Source organism: Heptranchias perlo, unplaced genomic scaffold, assembly GCF_035084215.1.
Source record: "Heptranchias perlo isolate sHepPer1 unplaced genomic scaffold, sHepPer1.hap1 HAP1_SCAFFOLD_53, whole genome shotgun sequence".
In the NCBI taxonomy this organism is placed as follows: Eukaryota; Metazoa; Chordata; class Chondrichthyes; order Hexanchiformes; family Hexanchidae; genus Heptranchias; species Heptranchias perlo.
In genome coordinates, this window is record NW_027139548.1 from 4,188,170 (window position 1) to 4,203,789 (window position 15,620).

The 15,620-nt window shown below is 49.1% G+C and overlaps 1 protein-coding gene across 1 annotated transcript; it reads right to left on the bottom strand.

Moving 5' to 3' along the window:
* Positions 1-11,595: 11,595 nt before the first annotated feature.
* LOC137315030 (probable G-protein coupled receptor 139) lies at positions 11,596-13,679 on the bottom strand. Its single transcript, XM_067979986.1, has 2 exons — positions 13,610-13,679; positions 11,596-12,539 (listed from the first exon to the last, which is right to left on the bottom strand). Exons 1-2 carry the CDS (start codon positions 13,677-13,679, stop codon positions 11,596-11,598), a joined length of 1,014 nt encoding a protein of 337 aa, XP_067836087.1.
* Positions 13,680-15,620: the final 1,941 nt, after the last annotated feature.

A 15,620-nucleotide genomic window follows, 5' to 3' on the forward strand; every position in this document is an offset into this window, starting at 1 on the left:
GGCAACGCAGTGAATAGTGAAGGGGATAGTCGCAGACTTCAGGAGGACATGGGCAGACTGCTGAAATGGGCAGAAACATAGCAGATGCAATTCAACACGGATAAGTGTGAAGTGATACACTTTGAGAGGAACAACATGGAATGACAGTATAGTCTAATTGGCAATATTTTGAGGGAGTGGGAGTGCAGAGGGAGCTGGGAATGCAGATTCAGAAATCTTTGAAAGTGTCAGGGCAAGTTTAAAGGGCGGTTTAGAAAGCGAATAGGACAAGTGGCTTTTTTAATAGAGGCATTTAATACAAAAACAAGGAATTCATGCAAAACCTTTCAAAAGCACAGGTTAGGCCTTAGCTGGAGTATTGTGTTCATTTCTGGGCAGCAAACTTTAGGAAGGATGTCCAGGCTTTGGAGAGGTTACAGATGGGGCTTGCCAAGATAATAGCAGGGATGAGGGACTGCAATTATGTGGATAGATTGGAGAAGCCAGGTTTCTTCTTCATAGAGCTGAGAAGGTTGAGGGGAGACCTGGTAGAGGTATTCAAAATAATGAGGGGTTTTGGTGGACCAAATGGGGTGAAACTTTCGTCTGACAAGTGGGTCGGTATCCAAAGGTCATAGATTTAAAATAATTGGCCACAGAACTAGACCGTAAGTGAGTCGACATTTTTTTTTCAGACGGAGGGTTGTTGAGATCTGGAACGCGCGACCTGAAAGAGTGGTGGAAGCAGATTCCATAGGAATTTAAAAACGGGATTGGACATGTGCTTGAAGAGGACGAATTTGAAGGGTTATGGGAAAAAGCTGTGATGTAGGATTGAATTGGACAGCTCTTTCAAAGAGCCAGCACAGGCACGTCAGGCCGAACGGCCTCCTTCTGTGTTGTAAGATTCTATGATTCTATGATCTCTGCGATGATGGGTATGTGACTGTCAGCATTTCTCAACAGCTCTATCCCTTCCGGTTCCCACAATCTTTGATTCACATGAAGTGTCAAATGAGATCTTTCTCTTCCGACAGCCTAACCACTTCTCCTTATTGTAAAACCTTATCGTCCAGCTCATACTCTGGTGCAGCTGGTCCGCCATCTCTCGCTGGGAATTCGGTAGCTCTGAGGTCTCTTCCTGAACTCTGTCTCCCCTTCCACATCAGCATGTCTGTTACTAGCTCTCTGTCCACCTTAATGTTCGCTCGCCGAATGTCCCCACTTCAAGGCAATAAAAGGACTCGCTTACCTCCTGTTTTCATCTCTCCTCTTCGATGTGAAACATAGACACATAGAATATTGGAGCAGGAGTAGGCCATTCGGCCCTTCGAGCCTGCTCCGCCATTCAATATGATCATAGCTGATTCTTTATCTCAATACCATACTCCAGCTCTCTCCCCATACCCTTTGATGCCTTTTGTGTCGAGAAATCTATCGAGTTCCTTCTTCAATATATTCAGTGACTTGGCCTCCGGAGCCTTCTGTGGTAGAGAATTCCACAGGTTCACCACCCTGTGAGTGAAGAAATTTCTCCTCATCTCAGTTCTAAATGACTTACCCCGGATCCTGAGACTGTGACCTATCGTTCTGGACCCCCACCCCCAGCCAGGGGAAACATCCTCCCTGCATCAAGTCGGTCTAGCCCTCTCAGAATTTAATATGATTCAAGGAGACCACCTCTCATTCTCCTAAATTCGAGTGAATACAGGCCGAATCCATACAATGTCTCCTCATACGACAGTCCTGCCATCACAAGAATCAGTCTGGTGATCCTTCGCTGCACACCCTCTATAGCAAATGTATCCGTTCTTCGGTAAGCAGAACAGAACTGCACACCAGGTGCAGTCTCACCAAGGCCCTGTGTAACTGCAGTAAGACATCCTTGCTCCTTTACTCAAACCCTCTTGCAACCAAGGCCAACATGTCATTTGCTTCCTAACTGCATGCTGCACCTGCATGTTTGTTTTCAGTGACTGGTGTACAAGGATACCTAAGTACATCAACATTCCCTAATCTATCACGATTTAATTGATACTCTGCCTTGCTGTTTATCCTTCCGAAGTGGATAACTTCACATTTAACCACATTATGATGCATCTGCCATGTATTTGCACACTCACTCAACTTGTCTAAATCGTCTTGAAGCATCTTTGCATCTTCCTCACAATTCACGATAACACCTAGTTTTGTGTCGTCAGAAAACTTGGAAATAATGCGTTTGGTTCCCTCATCGACCAGTCACTGCCTGCCACCCCGAAAAAGACCCGTTTATTCCTACTCTATTTTTTCCTGTCTGTTCACCAATTTTTAACCCTTGCCAGTATATTACCACCAATCCCATATGATTTAATCTTGCATACGAATCTCTTATGTGGGAATTTATCAAAGGCATTCTGAAAATCCAAATGAACCACATCCACTGGTTCTCCGATATCTATTATACTAATTACATCCTCAAAAAACTCCAGCAGGGTGGAAACACGATTTCCCTTTCATAAATCCACGTTGACTTTGCCTAATCCCGTTGATGTTTTCTATGTGTCCTGTTTTAACATCCTTTATAATAGACTTTAGCATTTTCCCTACTATTGATGTTAGGCAAACCGGTCTGTAATTCCCTGTTTTCTCTCTCCCTCCTTTTTTCAATTGTGGGTTTACATTTTCCACCCTCCAATCTGCAGGAACCGTTCCATAGTCTGTAGAATTTTGGAAGATGACAACGAATGCATCCACTATTTCCATGGCTAACTCTTTTAGTAATCTGGGATGCAGATTTTCAGGCCCTGGGGATTTATCGGCTTTCAGTCCCATTAATTTCTCCAGCACTATTTTTTTACTAATACTAATTTCCTTTAAATCCTCCTTCTCACTCGTCCCTTGGTTGCCGAGCATTTCTGGGAAGTTATTTGTGTCCTGTTCCGTGAAGACTGAACCAAAGTATTAGTTTAATTGCTCTGCAATTTCTTTGTGCCCCAATATAAATTCTCCCGTTTCTGACTGTAAGGGACCTATATTTTGTCTTCACTAATCTTTTTCTTTTTACATACTTGTAGAAGCTTTTCAGTCCACTTATATGTTCCTTTCAAGTTTACTTTTATATTCTATTTTCCCCTCTGAATCAATCTCTTGGTCCTTTTTTGCTGAATTCTAAACTGCTGCCAATCCTCAGGCTTGCTACTTTTTCTGCCAACTTTATATGACTCCTCTTTGGATCTAATACTATCCTGGATTTATTTTCTTCGCCATGGTTGGGCCGCTTTCCATTTGTGTTTTTGCGCCAGAAAGGAATGTATAATTGTTGCAATGCATGCATTCGTTCCTAAAATGTAAGCCATTCCCTATCCATCGTTATGCCTTTTAATGAAGCTTCCCAGTCTATCATAGCCAACTCACTCCTCATACCTACGTAGTTTCCTTTGTTTAGATTAGGACCCTATTTTCGGATTGCAATACTTAATTTTCAATCTTAATGAAGAATTCTATCATGTTGTGGTTACTTTTCGCTAATGCACTCCGCACAAAAAGATAATTAATTAACCCCTTCTCATTGCACAACACCCAATCGAGGATAGCCTGTTCCCTGTTTTGCTCCTCAACGTACTCGTCTGAGAAACCATCCCTTGCACACACTGCAGGAATTTATCCTCCACAATATTATTTGTAATTTGCTTTGGCCAGTCTATATGTAGATTAAAGACACTCATGATTACTGCAGTACCCTTGTTATATGCATCTCTAATTTCCTGTTTGATCCCGTCCTCTATACTACCACTACTGTTTCGAGGTCTACAGAAAACTCCCAACTGTACTTTCCGCCCCTTGGTGCTTATTAAATCCACCCAGAGTGATTTTACATCTTGATTTTCTGAGCCAATATCCTTTCTCACTATGGCTCGGATTTTACCCCATATGAACAACGCCAGCCCACCTCCTTTTCATTTTTGCCTGACCTTCCGAAGTATCGAATACTATTGGATATTCAGCTCCCAACCTTGGTCACGCTGCAGCCATGTCACTGTAATTGCATTTATATCATATCTGTTTACATCTATTTGCGCTGTTAATTCATCTACCTTATTACGAATGCTTCGTGCATTCGGGTACATTGCCTTTAGATTTGTCTTTTTCACATTTTTAGCCATCTTAACATGTTTTTTTACCATGGCCCTATTTGTCTTGTTATCATTTTATCTGACCCGGGCCCTATTTGTAAGTGCACTCTTTTCTTTGTATGCTCTGTCCTTCCCTGTCACAATCTGGTTATCCTAACTCCAATCACTTTCCTGCACTGCTTCCTTGTCTTTTCCATTTAGCATTGTAGATTTTTCTCCACCGGGGACCCTCCCCCCTTATTTCGTTTCAAGCACTGTTTACCTCCCTGGTTATTCGATTCGCTAGAACTCTGGTCCCACCGTGGTTCAGGTGTAGTCTGTCCCAACAGAACAGTTCTCTCTTTCCCCAGTACTGTTGCCAGTCCCCCTTGAATCGAAACCCCTTTCTCTCACACCAATCCTTGAGACACGCATTCATCTCCCTGATCCTATAAACCCGATGCTAATTTGCTCATCGCTCGGGTACTAATCCAGAGATTATTACCTTTGTCGTTATGCTTTTTAATTTAGTCACGAGCTGCTCCAGCTCTCTCAGCAGTACCTTCTCTTAGTCCTACCTATGTCATTGGGACCTACGTGGACCACGACAACTGGATCCTCCCCTCCTACTCGAAGTTCTTCTCCAGCCCGCAGGAGGTGTCCTTAACCCTATCACTGGGTAGATAACATAGCCTTCGGTACCCATGCTCCTGGCTGCTGAGAACAGTATCTGTCCCCCTGATATACTGTCGCCTACGACAACCACCTTCCATTTTGGTCCCCCCACTTGAACGGCTTTCCGTACCACGGTGTCGTTGTCAGTTTGCTCATCCTCCCCGCAGTCCCCGCACTTGTCCACAAGAGTTGCAAGAACTTCAAGTCTGTTGGACAAGCGCAGGGACTTTGGCTCCTGCTATACTACTTCCTGGATCCCCGGACCTGCCTCACTCGCAGTCACACCCTCCTGTCCATGACCACGTGTCAATTCTAAAGTATTGAATCTGAGTGAATTGGTTGCCTCCTGGAGGAAAAGGTCCGGATGTCTTTCTCCCTCCCCGATATCTCGCAATGTCCGCAGCTCGGACTCCATCTCCTCAACTCGCAGCCGAAGTTCCTTGAGCCGCAGACACTTAGTGCAGATGTCGTCGCCCTGGACAAAACTGTCCACAAGCTCCCACATATTGCTGCAGCAACATATCTACTGTTCTCAGCTTGTTTTACTTATATAGAATCATAGAATCACAGAAGTTACAACATGGAAACAGGCCCTTCGGCCCCACATGTTCATGTCGCCCAATTTATATCACTAAGCTGGTCCCAATTGCCTGTACTTGGCCCACATCCCTCTATACCCATCTTACCCATGTAAATGTCCAAATGCTTTTTAAAAGACAAAATTGTACCCGCCTCTAATACTGCCTCTGGCAGCTCGTTCCAGACATTCACCACCCTTTGAGTGAAAAACTTGCCCCTCTGGACCCTTTTGTATCTCTTCCCTCTCACCTTAAATTTATGTCCCCTCGTTATAGACTCCCCTACCTTTGGGAAAAGATTTTGACTATCTACCTTATCTATGCCCCTCATTATTTCATAGACTTCTATAAGATTACCCCTTAACCTCCTACTCTTCAGGGAAAAAAGTCCCAGTCTATCTAACCTCTCCCTATAAGTCAAACCATCAAGTCCCGGTAGCATCCTGGTAAATCTTTTCTGCACTCTATCGAGTTTAATAATATCCTTTCTATAATAGGGTGACCAGAACTGTACACAGTACTCCAAGTGTGGCCTTACTAATGTCTTGCACAACCTCAAAAAGACATCCCAACTCCTGTATTCAATGTTCTGACCAATGAAACCAAGCATGCTGAATGCCTTCATCACCACGCTATCCACCTGTGACTCCACTTTCAAAGAGCTATGACCCTGTACTCCTAGATATCTTTGTTCTATAACTCTCCCCAACGCCCTACCATTAACGGAGTAGGTCCTGGCCCGATTCGATCTACCAAAATGCATCACCTCACATTTATCTAAATTAAACTCCATCTGCCATTCATCGGCCCACTGGCCCGATTCATCAAGATCCCGTTGTAATCCTAGATAACCTTCTTCACTGTCCACAATGCCACCAATCTTGTTGTCATCTGCAAACTTACGAACCAAAATTTAGTGTTAATCAAATTGTTTACCTCTATTAATTTATTAGATTAATTAAATTAAGTTTAGTTTTCAAAATTCAGTTATATGCGATATGTTAACTGAAATCTTGGCGCACAGTCACGACCAATCACTTACCTGCCTCACCAGTGACGTCACACTGCAGTTTTCTCTTGTTGCAGGTCTGCTGCTTTTATCCCGGCTCTCGGGCCTCGGTCTGCTGCTGCTTTTATCCCCGCTCTCGGGCCTCGGTCTGCTGCTGCTTTTATCCCCACTCTCGGGCCTCGGTCTGCTGCTGCTTTTATCCCCGCTCTCGGGCCTCGGTCTGCTGCTGCTTTTATCCCCGCTCTCGGGCCTCGGTCTGCTGCTGCTTTTATCCCCGCTCTCGGGCCTCGGTCTGCTGCTGCTTTTATCCCCGCTCTCGGGCCTCGGTCTGCTGCTGCTTTTATCCCCGCTCTCGGGCCTCGGTCTGCTGCTGCTTTTATCCCCGCTCTCGGGCCTCGGTCTGCTGCTGCTTTTATCCCCACTCTCGGGCCTCGGTCTGCTGCTGCTTTTATCCCCACTCTCGGGCCTCGGTCTGCTGCTGCTTTTATCCCCGCTCTCGGGCCTCGGTCTGCTGCTTTTATCCCCGCTCTCGGGCCTCGGTCTGCTGCTGCTTTTATCCCCGCTCTCGGGCCTCGGTCTGCTGCTGCTTTTATCCCCGCTCTCGGGCCTCGGTCTGCTGCTGCTTTTATCCCCGCTCTCGGGCCTCGGTCTGCTGCTGCTTTTATCCCCGCTCTCGGGCCTCGGTCTGCTGCTGCTTTTATCCCCGCTCTCGGGCCTCGGTCTGCTGCTGCTTTTATCCCCGCTCTCGGGCCTCGGTCTGCTGCTGCTTTTATCCCCGCTCTCGGGCCTCGGTCTGCTGCTGCTTTTATCCCCGCTCTCGGGCCTCGGTCTGCTGCTGCTTTTATCCCCGCTCTCGGGCCTCGGTCTGCTGCTGCTTTTATCCCCGCTCTCGGGCCTCGGTCTGCTGCTGCTTTTATCCCCGCTCTCGGGCCTCGGTCTGCTGCTGCTTTTATCCCCGCTCTCGGGCCTCGGTCTGCTGCTGCTTTTATCCCCGCTCTCGGGCCTCGGTCTGCTGCTGCTTTTATCCCCGCTCTCGGGCCTCGGTCTGCTGCTGCTTTTATCCCCACTCTCGGGCCTCGGTCTGCTGCTTTTATCCCCGCTCTCGGGCCTCGGTCTGCTGCTGCTTTTATCCCCGCTCTCGGGCCGAGGTCTGCTGCTTTTATCCCCGCTCTCGGGCCTCGCTCTGCTGCTGCTTTTATCCCCGCTCTCGGGCCTCGGTCTGCTGCTGCTTTTATCCCCGCTCTCGGGCCTCGGTCTGCTGCTGCTTTTATCCCCGCTCTCGGGCCGAGGTCTGCTGCTGCTTTTATCCCCGCTCTCGGGCCTCGGTCTGCTGCTTTTATCCCCACTCTCGGGCCTCGGTCTGCTGCTGCTTTTATCCCCGCTCTCGGGCCTCGGTCTGCTGCTGCTTTTATCCCCGCTCTCGGGCCTCGGTCTGCTGCTGCTTTTATCCCCGCTCTCGGGCCTCGGTCTGCTGCTGCTTTTATCCCCGCTCTCGGACCTCGGTCTGCTGCTGCTTTTATCCCCACTCTCGGGCCTCGGTCTGTTGCTGCTTTTATCCCCGCTCTCGGGCCTCGGTCTGTTGCTGCTTTTATCCCCGCTCTCGGGCCTAGGTCTGCTGCTGCTTTTATCCCGGCTCTCGGGCCTCGGTCTGCTGCTGCTTTTATCCCCGCTCTCGGGCCTCGGTCTGCTGCTGCTTTTATCCCCGCTCTCGGGCCTCGGTCTGCTGCTGCTTTTGTCCCCGCTCTCGGGCCTCGGTCTGCTGCTGCTTTTATCCCCGCTCTCGGGCCTCGGTCTGCTGCTGCTTTTATCCTCGCTCTCGGGCCTCGGTCTGCTGCTGCTTTTATCCCCGCTCTCGGGCCTCGGTCTGCTGATGCTTTTATCCTCGCTCTCGGGCCTCGGTCTGCTGCTGCTTTTATCCCCGCTCTCGGGCCTCGGTCTGCTGCTGCTTTTATCCCCGCTCTCGGGCCTCGGTCTGCTGCTGCTTTTATCCCCGCTCTCGGGCCTCGATCTGCTGCTGCTTTTATCCTCGCTCTCGGGCCTCGGTCTGCTGCTGCTTTATCCCGGCTCTCGGGCCTCGGTCTGCTGCTGCTTTTATCCCCGCTCTCGGGCCTCGGTCTGCTGCTGCTTTTGTCCCCGCTCTCGGGCCTCGGTCTGCTGCTGCTTTTATCCCCGCTCTCGGGCCTCGGTCTGCTGTTGCTTTTATCCCCGCTCTCGGGCCTCGGTCTGCTGCTGCTTTTATCCCCGCTCTCGGGCCTCGGTCTGCTGCTGCTTTTATCCCCGCTCTCGGGCCTCGGTCTGCTGCTGCTTTTATCCCCGCTCTCGGGCCTCGGTCTGCTGCTGCTTTTATCCACGCTCTCGGGCCTCGGTCTGCTGCTGCTTTTATCTCCGCTCTCGGGCCTCGGTCTGCTGCTGCTTTTATCCCCGCTCTCGGGCCTCGGTCTGCTGCTGCTTTTATCCCCGCTCTCGGGCCTCGGTCTGCTGCTGCTTTTATCCCCGCTCTCGGGCCTCGGTCTGCTGCTGCTTTTATCCCCGCTCTCGGGCCTCGGTCTGCTGCTGCTTTTATCCTCGCTCTCGGGCCTCGGTCTGCTGCTGCTTTTATCCCGGCTCTCGGGCCTCGGTCTGTTGCTGCTTTTATCCCGGCTCTCGGGCCTCGGTCTGCTGCTGCTTTTATCCCCGCTCTCGGGCCTCGGTCTGCTGCTGCTTTTATCCCCGCTCTCGGGCCTCGGTCTGCTGCTGCTTTTGTCCCCGCTCTCGGGCCTCGGTCTGCTGCTGCTTTTGTCCCCGCTCTCGGGCCTCGGTCTGCTGCTGCTTTTATCCTCGCTCTCGGGCCTCGGTCTGCTGCTGCTTTTATCCCCGCTCTCGGGCCTCGGTCTGCTGATGCTTTTATCCTCGCTCTCGGGCCTCGGTCTGCTGCTGCTTTTATCCCCGCTCTCGGGCCTCGGTCTGCTGCTGCTTTTATCCCCGCTCTCGGGCCTCGGTCTGCTGTTGCTTTTATCCCCACTCTCGGGCCTCGATCTGCTCCTGCTTTTATCCCCGCTCTCGGGCCTCGGTCTGCTGCTGCTTTTATCCCCGCTCTCGGGCCTCGGTCTACTGTTGCTTTTATCCCCGCTCTCGGGCCTCGGTCTGCTGCTGCTTTTATCCCCGCTCTCGGGCCTCGGTCTGCTGCTGCTTTTATCCTCGCTCTCGGGCCTCGGTCTGCTGCTGCTTTTATCCCGGCTCTCGGGCCTCGGTCTGTTGCTGCTTTTATCCCGGCTCTCGGGCCTCGGTCTGCTGCTGCTTTTATCCCCGCTCTCGGGCCTCGGTCTGCTGCTGCTTTTATCCCCGCTCTCGGGCCTCGGTCTGCTGCTGCTTTTGTCCCCGCTCTCGGGCCTCGGTCTGCTGCTGCTTTTATCCCCGCTCTCGGGCCTCGGTCTGCTGCTGCTTTTATCCTCGCTCTCGGGCCTCGGTCTGCTGCTGCTTTTATCCCCGCTCTCGGGCCTCGGTCTGCTGCTGCTTTTTTCCCCGCTCTCGGGTCTCGGTCTGCTGCTGCTTTTATCCCCGCTCTCGGGCCTCGGTCTGCTGCTGCTTTTATCCCCGCTCTCGGGCCTCGGTCTGCTGCTGCTTTTATCCTCGCTCTCGGGCCTCGGTCTGCTGCTGCTTTTATCCCGGCTCTCGGGCCTCGGTCTGTTGCTGCTTTTATCCCGGCTCTCGGGCCTCGGTCTGCTGCTGCTTTTATCCCCGCTCTCGGGCCTCGGTCTGCTGCTGCTTTTATCCCCGCTCTCGGGCCTCGGTCTGCTGCTGCTTTTGTCCCCGCTCTCGGGCCTCGGTCTGCTGCTGCTTTTATCCCCGCTCTCGGGCCTCGGTCTGCTGCTGCTTTTATCCCCGCTCTCGGGCCTCGGTCTGCTGCTGCTTTTATCCCCGCTCTCGGGCCTCGGTCTGCTGCTGCTTTTATCCTCGCTCTCGGGCCTCGGTCTGCTGCTGCTTTTATTCCCGCTCTTGGGCCTCGGTCTGCTGCTGCTTTTATCCCCGCTCTCGGGCCTCGGTCTGCTGCTGCTTTTATCCTCGCTCTCGGGCCTCGGTCTGCTGCTGCTTTTATCCCCGCTCTCGGGCCTCGGTCTGCTGCTGCTTTTGTCCCCGCTCTCGGGCCTCGGTCTGCTGCTGCTTTTATCCCCGCTCTCGGGTCTCGATCTGCTGCTGCTTTTATCCCCACTCTCGGGCCTCGGTCTGCTGCTGCTTTTATCCCCACTCTCGGGCCTCGCTCTGCTGCTGCTTTTATCCCCGCTCTCGGGCCTCGGTCTGCTGCTGCTTTTATCCCCGCTCTCGGGCCTCGGTCTGCTGCTGCTTTTGTCCCCGCTCTCGGGCCTCGGTCTGCTGCTGCTTTTATCCCCGCTCTCGGGCCTCGGTCTGCTGCTGCTTTTGTCCCCGCTCTCGGGCCTCGGTCTGCTGCTGCTTTTATCCCCGCTCTCGGGCCTCGGTCTGCTGCTGCTTTTATCCCCGCTCTCGGGCCTCGGTCTGCTGCTGCTTTTATCCCCGCTCTCGGGCCTCGGTCTGCTGCTGCTTTTATCCCCGCTCTCGGGCCTCGGTCTGCTGCTGCTTTTATCCTCGCTCTCGGGCCTCGGTCTGCTGCTGCTTTTATCCCGGCTCTCGGGCCTCGGTCTGCTGCTGCTTTTATCCCCGCTCTCGCGTCTCGGTCTGCTGCTGCTTTTATCCCCGCTCTCGGGTCTCGGTCTGCTGCTGCTTTTTTATCCCAGATCTCGGGTCTCGGTCTCCTGCTGATTTTATGCCCAATCTCGGTCTGCTGACGCTCAGGTCCGTCGCCGCTCTGCGGAACAAATTTGGAAAGCAAGGCAAAGCAGCACCTCCGTCCCACACTTCACCGAACTCCAACACTGACCAAACTCTCAAATTGCTCACTCCGTGCCTGCTGCTTGATACGAATGTTCCCCTTTCACACTCAATTGCAATAATGGCTCTTTGTTCTCGTGCGCTTCCATAAGGAAGTTAAACGTCATGATAACAGACAGGAGCTGAGAATGAGCATTACTTCACTCTCGCAGATAATTGTTAATGAACTTTCAGGAACCTGCTCTAATTCCGTTACAGGATCCCTGCTGATGCTGCTGTTGCCCCGGTGAACCCCACAAGTAATATTGCAGTTACCTTCAACAGGTTTTATTTTCCTTCATTTTATTTTATATCATATCATTGCCCAACATCTCCCATTTTTCAGATTAACAGAAAGAAGGACTTTCTAATACAGAGAATGATTTGAAATTTCGATTTAGTTATGAGAAGAATCTTTGGTTTGATTTAATTTTATCTCATTTTTAACCAATCTGCGAATCAGTGACCAGGGAGATTTCAGTAGAGTTTTCAGTTCTTCTCTGAATTTCCTCTGGGTAACTGCATAAATACACGTATTTGTGCAGCAACTCAAAAACTCGAGCAGATATCCGCTTTCAGTGGCGATATATCCAGGGTCTGAATAATCACCTTGAAAATAAACGGTGCTCGAAAGCCTGGTGAGAGAAAAACTCACGGCAGCTGTTATCCACAACAGTATAAAACTGCCCGATATAGTGAAGAGTAAAATGATGGATCTCCTTCGGTTCTCCATCTCTGGGTCACTCTGATTGTTCGTGTTGTGACCGCGGAGTTCTCTGCGGACTCTATTGGCCACTAATATTATTCTTACGGTCAAAGAATTAAACAGTGCTATGAAAGCAAAGGGAATCAATGGGGCTGACAGAGTCTGAATCCAGCTGTATGCTTCCCATGCAGGTAATGTAAAAACTTCCACCTTTGGCCAGCATCCCCACTGCACATTGTTAATTATTCGTTCAGGTCCATATGAAAACAACATAAGAATGCCCTTTAAATATGCCAGGACAGTGATCGTTACTGTAACCACGATTGCCGTTCTCTTGGTCCAATACTTCCTTTTAAACTCTTGAAAGCAAATCGACACAAATCGGTCAAATGAAAACGAAACTGTAAACCATACCGACATATCAACTACGGCACAATTATTGTACAGAATGAACTTACAAACCACAGTGTAGGACAGGAATGAATACGTAAAGTGATAATTGAATATCTGATTGACTATTAGGTTGAAGATGATGACCAGTAGATCTGCTGTTGCCATGGCCACCATGTAGACAGAGACACATTTGGAAAGGCCGCAATTTCCTCGGGAGAGAATCACAATTGTCACTACATTTGCTGTAAGAAAGAGGGAGAAGAGGAAAGTTACTGAGGACACTCAGGTGGAATCTCACTGTATATATTTGAAATGTTCAGCAATGTTGGTCCTTACGGTGATGTACACGGGCTCCTTTTTAACGGAGAGCATTAGCGAGAATGTTAAAAAGAAAGAAAACATTACACAAAAAAATTAGAGGGATAAAAATCGTTGGTCCGAGATTTCCAAGAAGTGTCTGGAAACGGGGAGCACCTGGAGAATGAGGATTGGGGGAGGGAAGCGAGTGACCTTGTTGGTTTTTGAAAGTCAATAAGTAACCAGATTCCCTGTCATCCATCCAGATATATATTTCGGAGCAGCGTTGAGCGCTGAGCTCACACCGCCATGAAGGTTTCACCACGGATTCCACCCACTCAAATTTATCAGTTATCCCCTGAATTGGTGCTACTGATTTGCCCACGCATTCCGCCCAGGCGATGGTTAACCTTCGATGGTAAAGTCCAAAATCAACCCCGGAATATCCCAGACGGCGCTGCAGCATAGCAGAGTGGCAACTGGAGAAACCCGCAAATGTTCTTTGCAGCAAGAGGCAATTCCCTGGACCGCGTTAGCTGTGGTTTGAACAAATGTTACACAAATTATCTTTCAAAGTCACCTGTTAAATGGAGATGTCTTAATCCAAGTAATTACCCACATTAAGCAGAGTGATCATAGAGTCACAGAGCCACATACGGATACAGCTTATAAGAAGGCCATTCGGACCATCGTGCCTGTTAGTAATTCAATCGGTGCAATGCAGTCAGGCAACACAATCTTTCGTGAGCTGCCTACTGTGCAATACAATGGCGTAACCCGCCCTCCTGCAGTCAAGCGAGAAAATACGTGCACCCATTGTCTCCGATTTATCGACCAGAATAGCGTCTTGCCTGCAGCCCGGACCCGTTGGCTATGAACTGATATTTATCACTTTTTCCTATCGACTCTGTGATTTTACAATGAGGTTATAATCGGGAATCTGTAACATGATCAAACAGGCACCAAAGTGGTCACATAGTCAACAGCTGTTAAACATTAGGATACAATGTCTTACCCGGAACACCAACGAATGCCAGAATAGGGTCGTAAATATCTTTCATCAGGAGAATTGCTGCCCGTCCCATTTTTGGAAGAGCAGGTGAATTCCGTCCAGCTTTTTGGTTCAGACTGACGAATATCCGAGATCCATAACTGCTCCCCCTTTATAGATCAATCAGTGCCCCGGTGAGAAAAAAACAGGTTACATAAATTGACGTTAGTTACAGTCACTTAACAAATGAGGGGAGATCTTATGTTTAAGGGCACCCGGGAGTGCCAATTGGGAAATAATGTACTTCCATCCTTGAAATTCCCTCCAAAAAAATTAATGAAGGGAAAGAAACCCCAAAGGGAATGTGCTAGTTCTGAGATCCCTGTGGGTCCTTATAATAATTCGGCGAAATCTTCCCTCTTCTATTATAAAATTGAAATTGTTTTGTAATGTGATGGTGACCGGTGATGATTCGGATCTAACACTACTGGTGATGACACGATTCTAACGTTACTGGTGGTGACCCAACACTAACATTAATGGTGGAGAATCTACTCTGATATTACGGGTGGTGACCCGACTCGAACATTACTGACGGTGACACTTATCAAACATGAGTGGTAGTGATTTTAGTCCAACATTACTGGTGGTGATTTTACTCTTACATTGCTGGTTTTGAATCGACTCTAACATTACTGGTGGTGATTTTACTCTTGCTCGAACATTACTGATAATGATCCGACCCTAAAATTACCAATGTTGACTCTGCTCTAACATTAATGATTGTGATCCTAATCTATCATTAATGATGGCGATCCTACTCTAACATTACTGATGCTGACACGAATCTATCATTACTGATGATGATCCTACTCTAACATTACTGGTGGTGACCCGACTCTAACATTACTGAATTCCTGTTGGTGATCCTACTCTAACATTACTGGTAGTGACACGACTCTAACATTACTTCTGGTGATCCCAATCTAATATTAATTTTGATGAATCTGCTCCAACACTACTAATGCTGACCCTCTTCCAACATTACTGATGGTGACCCTAATCTAACATTACTGGTGGTGACACTAATCTAACGTTACTGGTGGTTACCCTACTCCAACATTACTGTTGGTGACCCGACTCTAACATGACTGATCGTGAAACTTCTCTTACATTACAAGCGGTGACCCTGCTCTAACATTACTGGTGGTGAACCTTCTCTAACATTAATGTTCTTGACCCTCATCTAATATTATTTGTGGTGACTCTACTCTAACATTACTGATGGTGACTCTATTCTAACATTACTGAAGGTGACCCTAATCTAACATTACTGATGGTGATCTTACTCTCACATTACTGGTGGTGACACTACTCTAACATTACTGGTGGTGACGCATCTCTAACATTACTGATGGGTGATCCTACTCTAACATTACTGATAATAACCCTTCTCGAACATTACAGTTGGAGACCTTACTCTAACATTACTGGTGATGACTCCACTCTAACATTAATGGTGGTGACACTACTGTAACAATAGTGGTGGTGAATCTACCAAACGTTTCTGGTTGTGATTCTGCTCTGTCATTACTGGTGGTGACCCTACTCTAACATTCCAGGCGGTGACCCTGCTCTAACATTACTGGTGGTGACTCGACTCTAACGTTCCAGGTGGTGACCCTGCTCTAACATTACTGCCGGTGACCCTTCTTTGACATTACTGGTGGTGACTCGACTCTAACCTCACTGGTCGTGACTCCATTCTAACATTACTGGTGGTGAACCTACCCGAACATTACTCGTGTTGACCCTTCTCTAATAGAGTTGGATCACCGCCAGTAATGTTCCAGTCGAGTTACCACCAGTAATGTTGGAGTGCAGTCACCATGAGTAATGTTGGAGTCGGGTTACAACCAGTCATGGTACCGTTGGGTCACCACCATTAATGTGAGAGTGGGACCACTGCCAGTAATCTTAGAGTAGAGTCACCACGAGTAATGTTAGAGTACAGTCACCATAAGTTATATTAGAG

Coding starts and splice junctions, on each gene's coding strand:
- LOC137315030 (XM_067979986.1), bottom strand. CDS start 13,679: ATGGGACGGGCAGCAATTCTCCTGATGAAAGATATTTACGACCCTATT. Junction 12,540..13,609: donor GGCATTCGTTGGTGTTCCGG/GTAAGACATTGT, acceptor TCTTTCTTACAG/CAAATGTAGTGACAATTGTG.